This window comes from Gallus gallus, chromosome Z (genome assembly GCF_016699485.2).
Source record: "Gallus gallus isolate bGalGal1 chromosome Z, bGalGal1.mat.broiler.GRCg7b, whole genome shotgun sequence".
NCBI classification, from domain to species: Eukaryota; Metazoa; Chordata; class Aves; order Galliformes; family Phasianidae; genus Gallus; species Gallus gallus.
The window spans coordinates 13,809,177-13,822,273 of record NC_052572.1 but is presented as its reverse complement, the minus strand read 5'-3'; the positions used below and the strand labels follow the sequence as shown (position 1 = coordinate 13,822,273).

Sequence of the window (13,097 nt, the reverse complement as noted above, 5' to 3'; positions counted from 1 at the left end):
TATCAATATAAACATAGACAACATGTATTTTATTTTATTTTATTTCAAATATAAAACATATTTTTGAGACATTCTAATATTCAAATTCTAACTACCTTTGAAATTCTAATAATTTAAGTCCCAAACTTCAGCAAAGCCTTTGACATTGTCTCCCACAGTGTATTCTCCTGGAGAAGCTGGCAGTCTGTACATTGGACAGGTACACTCTTGGCTGGGTAAAGAAGTGGCTGCATGGCCAGGTCCAGAGGGTGGTGGTGAATGGAGTTAAATCCAGGCAGTGACCGGTCACAAGTGGTGCTCCCCAGGGGTCAGAAGTGCGGCCTGTCCTGTTTAATATCTTTACTGATGACCTGGATGAGGGCATTGAGTGCACCCTTAGTAAGTCTGCAGATGACACCAAGATGGGAGGAAGTGCCAATCTGCCTGGGGGTAGGAAGGTCCTACAGAGCAATCTGGACAGGCTGCATAGCTGGGCTGAGGCCAGTGGGATCAAGTTGAAGAAGACCAAGTGCCAGGTGCTGCACTTTGGCCACAACAACCCCAGGCAATACTGCAGGCTTAGGGCAGGCTGGCTGTGTGGAGGCAAAGGAGCCGGGGGTGCTGGTCAGTGCTCAGCAGTGTGCCCAGGCAGCCAAGAAGACCACTGACATCCTGGCTTGTATCAGAAACAGTGCTGCCAGCAGGAGCAGGGAAGTGATCATCCCTCTGTACTCAGCACTGGTGAGGCCACACCTTGAGTGCTGTGTTCAGTTTTAGGCCCGTGAGTACCAGAAATACACTGAGGCTCTGGAGTGTGTTCAGAGAAGGGTAACAAAGCCGGTGAGGGGTCTGGAGCAGTCTTATGTCTTATGAAAATCATCTGATGGAGCTGGAATTAGTCTTATAAATAAAGTCTTATGAAAAGCATCTGATGGAGCTGGAATTGTTTAGTCTGGAGAAGAGAAGGCTTACGGGTGACCTTATCACCCTCTACAGGTACCTGAAGAGAGGCTGTGATGAGGTGCCAGTGGGTTTCTTCTCCCATGTAACTATCTGTGAGAGGTTATTCCTTTTGCACCTTTGTCTCAAAGCTTGCTGAGGAATGCAGATGGACAAGTCCAGGCAAGTCCTGGTCAAAGTTGGAAAAATCTTTTGTCTGGAGGTCTGCAGGCCAGGGGTATCGAGAGAGAGATAGGTAGTATCTTAATGGCCAGGAAACAGCCTTTTGTGTGGGCTCATCTCGAGGGATATGACCATCTCTACATGTGACTCTTACCAAAGTGCCCAGGAATGCCACACTGGCAGAAGAAGAAGGATAAAAAAGGGACCTACATCCAAGATGTTAGGTGTCTGATATGAGATGCCTCATGACGTGATGCCTCCCTGCTTACAGACTCTCTTGGGCCTGCCCTGTCTGTACCTGCTTGCTGCCTAAGGGCAGCCACTCTGTGCTGTTCTCTCCTGCATTTTTGTTCCTGAATTGGCCTTGGGCCACCAGAACGGTGTGCAGTCGGATGCTGATGGATCTTGGTGGTGACTATCCCTGCTTCATGTAATTCTTGCTCTTTTCCTACCTTTCCTATCTCCTGCTTTCCCTTCCCCATCACCCTAATTCATAATGGTCGCCACCTTCCCTTCCCCTTACCATCTAGGATTTGTAATAAGCTGGTCAGACCAACATTTGAATGGCTGTTTCTTAATATCACATCAGGTATACATAATATCTAAGAATCTCCTCTTGCTCTGATAATCGGGGTGAGACGCTAGCAACAGGACTAGAGGGGATGGCCTGAAGTTGTACCAGAGAAGATTCAGGTTGGATGTTAGGAAAAATTCTTCTTTGAGAGAATGGTCAGACAGCAGAATGGGCTGCCCAGGCAGGTGGTGGAGTCATCAACCCTGGAGGTGCTCAAGAAACATTTAGGTATTGTACTGAGAGACATGGTTTAGTGGGAAATGTTGGTGGTAGGTGGACGGTTGGACTGGGTGATCTCAGAGGACTTTTCCAACCTTGGTGATTATATGATTCTATGAAATTTAACTGCATTATTACACTTCTAAGCTCACCAAAGTCCGGAGTTTATATTGTAATTGTTCTAAACAAAATCTACAGCTCTTCTGTGCAATAATCATTTGGCATATGGCTTCTCAACTCATTCCATGGTTTATCTCTCTGCATCTGAGCTGTTCATATGCAAAGCACACATTCTTCTCCACATCTTCCACAGCTGTATCACAGAATCATAGAGTTGGAAGGGACCCACAAAGATCACCGAGTTCAAATCCTGGCTCCACAAAGGACCACCCAAAATTCAAATCCTATTTCTGAGAGCATTACCTAACTGCCCCATGAACTGCAGCAGCTCAGGGCTGTGCCCACTGCCCTGGGCAGCCTGTTCTATGCCCACCACCCTCAGGGGCAGAGCCTTTTCCTAACCCCCAATCCTCCCCCAGCACAGCTCCATGCTGTTTCCTCGAGCCCTGTCACTGTCACAGAAAGCAGAGTTCAGTGCTGCCCTCCACTCCCTGTGAGGAGCTGCAGCTGCCATGAGGCCTCCCCTCCGTTCCTCTGCTCTGGGTCCAGCACACCCAGGGCCCTCAGCTGCCCCTCATGCACTTTGCCTTCCAGACCCTCCCCCATCTTTGTAGCCCTTCTTTGTACACACACTAAGAGTTTTGTGTCCTTTCTGTACTGTGGCGCCCAAACCCACACCCATTGCTGGAGGTTAGGCCTCATAGTGTAGAGCAGAATGGGACACCACCCTCCCTGGCACAGTTGCAGTGCTGGGCCTGTGACACCCCGGGGTACAGTATTGTTCCACTACAGCCGTACAGGCTGTCCCACCAGCTCTGAAATTCCATTGATGCAGTTGCACAAACTTCCAATTTCCATTGTTTATCTCCTAGGCAGCACCTTTAAAAATAATTCATTAAGTTACTCTAAGTTCATTTAACCAAAGTCCTTTAGGTTAAGAAAAATTTTGTTTCCCAAATCATCTTGACCTTTTAAAATGATAATGAATAAGTATCTGTTAATTAAATATTCAATAATATTGTTTTCATTAATGATTAACATTACAATGACAGCTTGTTACCTGTTACAGCAGCACGGCTACAGATATTTGTGTGTGTGCAGGTATGGGGGGGGGGGGGAAAAGAAAGAAGAATGTAAATACCATGTTTAAAAAAATAATTTATTCTTTAGAAAGCAGAAGGAAGATCTGGCAGAAACAAACATTTGTAGAATCTCACACAGAATCAGGCTGCTGCATTCAAGTAGACAGGTCTCTACAGAATTATTGTGACTACCAGGAAGTTCACACACAGCCAAGGTGTGGAAATTTCTCCAGTTATCCATGTTTTGCATCCTACTTCACAGGACAAGGTACACATACTCTATTAAAGCAGAGTTAGTTGCAGAATTAGCATAGTATTGCTTCCCATGAATTTTCCCTCCAAACATGTCCTGATATGAAGTCAGGGAAAAAGTCTAGAAAACTGAGTTAATACAGGATAAACATGAGAGAAAATAAGACAACAGTTCCCATCTCTATACTACTTCATTAAGAGAGGGAGATAGAGAATTCTCAAATGGAATGTTCCTGAAATAGCTGTGTTAAGCACAGACACATGCCAGATAAAGGTAGTTACAGCTGTATGTATACCATGTAGTCATTTATCTACCTAGGCAGAAGTGTTTCAAGACAACTGCATTTCTATGGAGAAAGGTAGAGGAAATAAACTACAAACAAAACAGAACAAATACATTCATAGGCAAAAAAAAAAAAAAAAAAAAAAAGCCAAGGGAACTTTTGAATATTCATTCAACAATTTAAAATTGTTTAAAAGGTGGAAGACGAGGAGCTGAACTATCTCAAAAGATAACAATACAAAAAACACCACTCCAGATCTGAAGTGCTGTTTCCCTTTTTATAAAAATATTTGCAACTTTGTAGAAAATTTCAAGTCAGATATTTCACATCTGCAAATGGCAACAATTATTTGAGTAACTGACAGGTCCTTGAGCACTATGCACGTATAAATGTCCTGAAATATTAATTATTGCATTTAATATTCATTCATGGCAACATGTATGTCAGTTTAAACTAATTTATCTGCAACAGAAAGCTGAAGATGCTTAAGTGTTTTGTGGTGGACTGACAAATTAAATGACAAGCAAGAAACAAGTGATTGATACAGGGGATTTTGCCTGTCCATTTCCACAAATTCTGGGCTGCTCCCCCAGGCACTATTTCTTCTCCTAGCATTGCTTCTAGGGGAAGGGAAAAAAAGGAGAGAAATATATTCTTCTGAAAAATATACTATTTATCTGTTAACCTAAAAAAAAGATGAGCCACGAGCAAGATACAAGGCAGTGTATCTTCTTTGGTAGGACAACCTGCTGAGCTCTCACTGAATATATATTAACTAAATGCAGTCACTAAATGTGTAGTGTGTGCAATACAGCTATGCTGATAAATTAACATGGTGTTTGGTATATTTACAGAAAAGATTAGATTATCAGATATACTTAGGAAAGATTGCACTCTGAAGGCCCCAGATAAAAAGAAGAAACTAACACACACACACACACACACAAAAAAAAAAAAAAAACACCCAGATCCCTTTACGAAGTGAATTCTTCATCAGCTGCAGGAACCCAGGAAACCATACATGTTCTTCTAATTAACAGTGTTAATTATTTACGTGCACTGAAAAATATGCTAGCTTTTTCTTTTAAATCTCCTTTCTGACACTTCTGAGTCAGGATGAGATTTCATGTGAATTCTAAAACACAGAAGTCTCTATACAGTAAAACAAAATAAGTTCAATTATTGTGCATTTTTACAATCTGCTTCCTCCAAGAGCCATTCAATTCCACTTAGCAATCCGCTTAAAGTTGCAGCTACTGTGTCCTGCACCTGTAAAAAAAATAATAATAATTTAAAAAATCTTATATATTACAGATAACAGGAAATCTTATATATTACAGATAACAGGAAATGTAACGATATTTCAGCTGCACTCCATGCTTATCTTTAGAGTCAGAAATCTATCAAATTTACATTTTTACCACTCATTTCCAGACCCCTTAGAACAAGTTTCCTGAAAGCAAGGTGCAAAATAAAAACATTTTTTTACATAATTTATTAGGAGATCCATTAGAAAAGGCCTGCATTCTTGATATTCTGGTGAATTTTATTTCAATTACTCCAATCGCTACTCAAGAACATCTTATTTACAGATGAGAAGCTACTGGAAGATTTCTCTAAAAAAATGTTAACACCTTTACAATTCAAGGCATATTATTGCTTCTCAGATTTTGTGATGTATTATAAAGTGCCTATTATAAATGTTAAACGGAAAAGGAAAAAGTTTCTTAAGAATTTTTCTTAAAGAAAACAAAGGAAATAAGTAGGGATTTCTTTTTCTGATTCTCTAGCTACACAACATTATCAAAAACAAGTTGTACATAACTGAGCCATAATGATAAATATGGCACTTGGCAAACATGAAAGAATGGGTCTGGCACTTCAGCTAAAAAAAAAAAAAAAAAAAAGGTACATTGATTTGTCAAGAACTCAAGGTTCAACACAAGGACCAGTTCTGTTCAACATTTTTATCAGTGATTTAGATGCAGAAGTGGAATGCATTCTCAGTAAGTTTGCTGCGATACCGGGAGGTGCTTTGACTCTCTGGAGGCCTTGAAAAGAGATACAGATACCTTGAACCTCCAGACAATAATCAACAGTGTGAAGTTCAACAAAAGAAACGCAGGGCACTGCACTTCAGAGAGAGCAATGGCAGACATACACACACGGGAGTGGCTGGAGAGCAGGTCAGCAGGAAGGGATCTGGGTGTGCTGGTGATGGCAGCTCAGCACAAGCCAGCAGTGTGCCTGGACAGCCAAATGGACAATCACACTGTTGGGGACACTGAACACAGCACAGCCAGCCAGAAGTGATTCTCCTGCTTCAGTGTTGGTGTGGCCTCACCTTGAATATTGTGTGCAGTTCTGAACTCCACAATAAAGAAAGGTACTTCAGTATGACAGAGCTGGAGGGTATGTCCTGTGAGAAATTGCTGAAGGCACCTGGGTTGTCCAGACTGGAGAAGAGGAGGCCAAGAGGTGACCTCATTGCAGTCTATAACCTCTGGAGGAGGGGAAGTGGAGAGGGAGGTGATGGGCTCTGCTTCTGTGATGACAGGATGGGAAGGGCACAAATCTGTGCCAGGTGAGGTTGACTGGGCATTAGGAAACATTTAATCACCATGAGGGTGGTCAAGCACTGGAACAGGTCTCTGGGAGAGGTGCCTGATGCCCTGTGCCTGTCAGTGTTTAAAAGGCGTTTGGATAATGTTCTCACTAATATTCTTTAACTTTTGGTTAGCCCTGAAGAGATCAGACAGTTGGACTAGATGGTCTCTAAAGATCCCTTTCAACTAAACCAGCCAAACTAACTAGAATAAACTGTTCTATTCTCTCAGTACATCATGCCAAACAACAAGTGATAACTAAGAGTCTCATGAAAAATGACAGATAAATCCACCTTGTAGGTAAGGCCTTGGGTTGTGATTCAGGAAATTTAGATTTAAATTAACAGAACCTTCCTTACTCCCTTCAAGACCTGCACTTCACACTTCTTTGCCTTTTGGCTCCATCTGAAGCTTCTTGTGTGAATACCTAGTCAAACCACATATCACCTTTATGGTCAGCTTGGCTAATGTTTATCTTACAGGACCAGTTACACTAACTTCTTCAATTAGGTGGAGTGTTTATATATTATTGTTGAAAGCTGTACACTTTCTTACACAGGTACAGTTCAGGAACTATAATAATCTTAAGTTACATTTCAGCCATTTAGAAACAGAAGGTAAAGATTTAAAAGCAAGTACCATCCAGGGTCGAGGTAGCAGATTTAGTTGCAGCTGATGTGCCATATAAACACAAGGAATCCTTTCCACACCAAAATGAGAGACACAAGACAGAACTAGCAGAGGTCTGTTAGGAGGTCCAAGGGCTGGATCTATCATAGCCAAAATATGAGCTAGTTCCTCCTCACGATCGTGCTCTAGGAAACAATTTTTAATAAACACATGAGTATTAAATATAAGTAAACCTCAAGGAGAACATTCATAGATATTAACTTTCAATTGTTTTTAATTATAGTTATATATAACTATATATACAGTTATATATAGTTTCAAGTATATAAGATATAATTTTCAGATATATAAAATACAAATTTCAAATATGTATTAATTTTCAGATATATAAGGTCTCGGAGTTGAAGTCACTGGACTGGAAGAAAGACAGGCAAATTATCTAGTTCTGCTACTCTCAAGGCTAGATCATCTGTCTTTATGTCATACTTAGCTGTTATTTAAAGAGCTCTATAAATTCAACATGCAGCTCGAGTCCTTAACATCACAGTGTTATCTAAGTACCCCCCAGAGTCCAAGACTACAACAAGCCACTGAGAAATACTGACACACTATACAGCCTGCAGCCTCAGTATACCTCTTATTTCCTGAGTTAACCCTTTTCATCCATTTAAAGCTGATGTATGTAAAGACAATTAACATGATACTTGCTTGGACTGTTCGTACTATACGACTGTCCTGATCTGGGCTAATTGCATCTTACACTGCAGTCTTTCTGATGAAGGCTCTGTTTCCAGGCTGTTCCACCACTACTGTAATTCCAGGCTTTCCCCTTCCCTAAGCCCCAAGGTTTTTGTTTTATTTTTGTTTAGTTTATATGTGTATATATAAATATATATACACACACCCATATGTATGTATTATGTATATGTATATATGTATATACACATATACACACACATATAAACTAAACTATATATATAACTATATGTATAGTTATAAACTATATATAACTATATATATATCTGTGTATATATTTAAATTCAAATCACTTAGCAGATCTAGCTTAAATAACAGCCTTATCAGTGTTAATCATAACCAAATCAAGGGGACATAACCCCTCACAGGAAAATTATGGAGAGTATTTAGGATAGGTGACCTCTGGGTAAGACCTGAAGAAACAGCACTAAAAAAGTAGATTGTGAAGCAATCTGAACATGGATTTCCATGTATTTCATTCTTTTCACAAATCTTTATGACATTCCAACCATCCACAAAATACCATTCACAAAATATGAATTAAAAAAAAAAAAAGAGAGAGAGAGAAATTGCTTACTTTTATGAGCTTCTGCATTAGCAACATAAATGAATCCATCAACTACTTCGCACACCTTTTTAACTTGAGCTATTACATTGTACTGCACAGCTTGCTGATTCCCTACAGTGCTATTCTCCTGGTAGAACATCTTATTCACAACAGCAGCCTGCTCTTCTCTTGCTCTCTTCCTTTCCACACTGCAAGATATTAAAATATTTCAGTAGTCAGGTTAATTAAGTAGAGAATGTAAGAACAAAATCTAGGCAGCATAGTAAAAGTGGCAGGAAAGTAGTCTAAGCCACCAAAAATTTTCATTCTCCACCCATTTTTTCTACTGTATGTTTACAGATGATAAGTAATTTGTGAGATGCATATGAAAATATACCTGTAAACACAAACTAGCATATGTTTATCATCTTTTAAGGTATCAAGAGGGACAGGAGGATCTGTTATACATAACAAATACGTATGATAAATATGTAAGATTAGGAAAATAAAGTTTATTACTTCCATATGAAAATTTGGAGGTTGCATAAGGGAAGAGAAAGAGTGAAGATGTGTATTGAAGTTTCTGTTTGTAAGGAGTATCCATTCATGCAAACAAAGACATAGAGATCACATTAAAAAAACAAGGGAAGTATGAAGTAACTGAGAAACTGTGCTTTTTTTGTGGAGAACAAATCTTACCTGGTGGTTGAGTACAATGTCACAATGTTGAATTTTTGATTATTATTAATCTGAAAACTGACTCCTGATCCGATCCCTACAGGAAAAAAAAAAAAAAGAAAAAAGCATAAAAGATTACAAACACTCATCATTTAATATGATCAAGTCACAGGTTGAAAAACTCAGTGATGCGGTAACATGGATAGATCCAAACATGCTGCTGTTAGGGGTAGCAAATACATTATTTCATGTTGAAATTTTATACCTGCTCTAAATTAGCCATACAGGCAGTAAATTTAACTAAAATAAGCAGCATTAAAAGAGAACAAGGACGTATTTCCATACATTTAATATTTAGAGTAGAACTTAGAAAGCTAAGTCAGAGAGGAGTTAGAGTTGTGTCTGTCACCCTAAGCTAGCACGGAAAAGTTTCTGGGCAATTCATAACAAATTGAATTGAAAAGGAGAGAAAAAAGATAACTAAGTAGTTTTATTTTCACACCATATTTTCACACTTCTTACAATGATAATGTAGTCATTCCAACTGTGCTGTGTTTAAATAAATAAAGTTTTTGTGAGGTTTGAATGTAAGTGAAATCACAGATGTTAAAAAGCAAAGTTTTTAAATTTAGACAGAATTCCTTTACATGGTCCTACAACTATGAAGTTTACACTGTTTGACACTGGAGGACTGAATCAGATGAATGATCAGTCTTGAATTCCCACATAAAAAACACAAGTGTAGTTTTTAACCACTTAACTGCAAGTAAAATCTAAAGGAAAATTTCTATTACCACAGCAATTTTGACACGAAATTTAGGATCAAAATAGAAATAAAAATAAAATCTTGGTTCCTTTGATTTTTTTTTTTAATTAAATCATTAAATTCACTGCAGCAACACTTTTATCCCAATGTTTATTATATTCATTCTTTGGAATGAGTACATGCAGAGAAAGAGAGTTTTTTATTTACCAGTATGCTTCTGATTCTCAATGAGAGCATTAAAACAAATCTTCTTCCATTTCTCCCCTAATGCTTTTTGTTATATCTGTTTATAAAAATAAAACAATTCAAACAATAACTACCACCATCATTACCATGAATTCGTCTTTGAGGTAAGCCAGCCACTAGCAGGATTTCTGGGCATGTCATCATCTTTCGTACTAAAGAGTCGTCCAGCTCTTCCAAGCCCGGTCCAAACATAGCAAAGCGAGGTTCTGTCTGAGTGACCAGAGATTGCAAAAAGGAAGTCACAGCACCATACCGAGGGCGACTTGATTTCAAACTTCTTCTGGTCTGGGGACAGCTTTTTTTATATCTGTGTTAAAATAGATGCAACTAGAAATTAAACACAAAATACAAAAGTGGAATTAATCAATAAACATTTATTTAGGTCCCATGCTTCTTGTGCTTTGTTACTGCTATTACTCAAGCAAGGGGTGAAAGCACACAGGAGAAAGTTCCAAACTGATGATTTCAGACATCACCATAAAGCAGGCAAAAGCATCAGTTCATCCAAATTCCAAACACTGACTTTTTAAACCTTTAATATAATTCTTATTGTTTACTTAAAAAATAAAATTAGAAACTCCAACAGTGCACTCACAGCACTGTTAAGATAACAGGTTGCATGGGGGCCTGGGCAGCCTGATCTAGTGGGTGGCAACCCTGCTTACTGTAGGGGGTTGGAGCTAGATGGTCTTAAAGGTCCCTTCCAACTCAAGCCATTCTATGACACAATAGCAACCAGTGACAGGTGATTTCAAATATATGATGTTCTTAAGTATTCAGATCTAAGGACATTTAAATCCAATGTTCAAAATCAGAGATATGTTTGAATTCACATACAGAGTACCTCTTTCCCAGCTGTAAAGTAAGGATGTAGGGCATAAAGACTGAGTCTTAGTGAACTTCTTCATGAAGCAAGAGTTTTATGAAATCATCTTGGGAAAATATAACTGCAAATGAAAAACTTTTACTGCAAAGTAACATGGGTGCTGAAGTTTACAAAAACACAACTGAATAATCAGCTTGTCACGGAGTTTTTGTTCAGTAATCCAAACGTACTACAAAGGTTTCTGTGATTCTAAACTGCACTACTTTTAACCATAAACTTTATCTTCTGGCTAGTAATCATCAGAACTAAAACAGTACTACTTGTTATTCTGTGCACTCTCAATATTTACTGTTTTTTTCCCCTAAGTCTTGAAAATAAAGTATAAAATGCGTAAGATTATAGAATGGCTTAAACTGGAAGACACCTCAAGGACCAACCAGTTCCAACCTTGCTGCTATAGGAAGGATCACCATTCACTAGATTAGGATGCACAGAGCCCCACCTAACCGGGCCTTGAACACCTCCAGGGATGGGGCATCCGCAGCTTCTCTGTGCAACCTGTGCCTCACCACCGTCTTGTTGTAAACTCCCTTCAAGTACTGAAATGCCACAGTGAGGTCTTCCCAGAGCCTTTCCTTCTCCATGCCGAACAAGCCCAGCTCCCTCAGCCTTTTTTCACAGGAGAGGTGCTCCAGCTCTCCAGTCATCTGCCCAGCTCTCCTTTGGATCTGGCCCACCAGCTCCACATCTTTCTTCTGTTGGGAGTCCCAGGCCTGGATGCAGGACTGCATATATGTGGGATTTTCCTGATCTAAGTGCAGGACCTTGCACTTGGCCTTGTTGAACCTCATTAGGTTCTCATGGTCCCACATTTCAAGCTTGTTCCTTCTGTTGTACTAACTGCATCACTTAGCTTGGCATCATCAGCAAACTTGTTGAGGGTACACTCAGTCCTGCTGTCTATGTCACTGATAAAGATGTTAAAGAGCACTGGTCCCAAGATAGACACATGGGGGATGGCACTTGTCACCAGCCTTCACAGTCATCGACCGCAACACCCTGGTTGTGACCTTCCAAACAATTACTTATCCACAGAATAGTCCAATCTCTGGCTTGGAGAGATCCGTATCTCCCTAATCCAGAGACAAGGAATAATCATTAAATTTGCTGTATTTGAAATACTTTAGTACTTTTATTAAAACAAGAAAATGATTTTCAGTGTATTGAAGAACATTTTCATCAGCATCACCAGAATGTGCAGCTTCTCCAGTGTGTTTTCCTGTGGCATAGTAGGTACAGAGTTTACGAAAATCTCTGCTTTCTCAAAGCATCTTACATTCCTGCTGAATTCCAAACTGACCAAACTGCCACACAACAGGAAATCAGATTCCCAAAACAGGCAATGGATTTAAAAACCATCAACATTTATTCAGCATCATCTTACCACACAATCTTTCTACTATAAACACAAAACCTGTCCATGGGCTGCTGTATAGGGCTCGTAAATTGTATCAGAGAACAGAGAAATACTTACACTGCCATATAATCGTACATGGCTTCATCGCTGCCTTGTGAAAAGGCTTTATTAAAAATTTCTGTGGCTGGGAGAGATTTCCAATCAACAGATGTCCAAATGGGGAGATCCCGCAGGAGAAAATTCCTCCACAGCAGGGGGTCCTGCACAGCCACCCTCCAGTAACAACTCGTGCATCCCAAGCGGCACAGGTCTTGGGGCGTGAGGAAGGACATGATGTACAGCTGCACGTCAATCTGAAAACAACAGCAGGGTGTTAGCGCTCCGGGAGCCCAACAAATCCGAGTGGCGCAGAGGGAGAGTAGGACGCGAGTGCCGCGCATCGCGGTGAGTTATCCCCACTGCCCGTCGCGGAAGGCCTAGGGACCACGGAGTCCTTCCCGGCTGCAGCGAGGAATTTGGGTGAGCCACCGCACACCGCGCCGTTACGCGGCTCCGCGTAGCGCCACAGAGGAAGGAGAGACTCACTCACCGGCAGCGCCTGCAGGGCGCTCACTTCCTCCGCCGCCTCCTCGCCGCCGTCTGCGGGGCCCGGCTCGGCGGCCGCCGCGCCTCGCTCCCGGCTGCCCCACGCCCAGCGCTCCCGCAGCCCGCGCAGGCGGCCGCGCACCGCCGCCTCCAGCCCGCCGCGCTCCGCCGCCCCGCCAGCAGCCATACCGCCGCGCTGCGCTGCCGTCCGCACCGCGGCCGGAGGCGGCGCCGGGCCCGGCCTGCCCTGTCCGGGGCGGGGAGGAGGACACGCCGCCGCGGCCAGCGTGGAGTTTGCGCCGTCAGCAGCGCCCGTGTGGAACGTCACCCGCGTTTCGGTGGACGTCTTGAACGGCCACGCGTTCTAGGAGCACAACCGCACAGCACTTTGGACCGCCGTTCCGCGCG

General features: G+C 41.3%; 1 protein-coding gene across 2 annotated transcripts; it reads right to left on the bottom strand.

Annotated features, from left to right (window-relative positions):
- Positions 1 to 3,159: 3,159 nt before the first annotated feature.
- On the bottom strand, positions 3,160 to 12,916 carry FBXO4 (F-box protein 4). 2 transcript variants are annotated; one of them, XR_005843269.2, is made up of 8 exons: positions 12,694 to 12,916; positions 12,222 to 12,457; positions 9,948 to 10,168; positions 8,871 to 8,946; positions 8,202 to 8,380; positions 6,878 to 7,053; positions 5,977 to 6,135; positions 3,160 to 4,901 (listed from the first exon to the last, which is right to left on the bottom strand). XR_005843269.2 is itself a non-coding variant. In XM_429141.8 (7 exons), exons 1-7 carry the CDS (start codon positions 12,874 to 12,876, stop codon positions 4,812 to 4,814), a joined length of 1,161 nt encoding a protein of 386 aa, XP_429141.3. In that variant the 5' UTR covers positions 12,877 to 12,916; the 3' UTR covers positions 3,160 to 4,811. The 2 variants fall into 2 exon arrangements, 1 of the variants encoding a protein (XP_429141.3); XM_429141.8 differs by lacking the exon at positions 5,977 to 6,135.
- Positions 12,917 to 13,097: the final 181 nt, after the last annotated feature.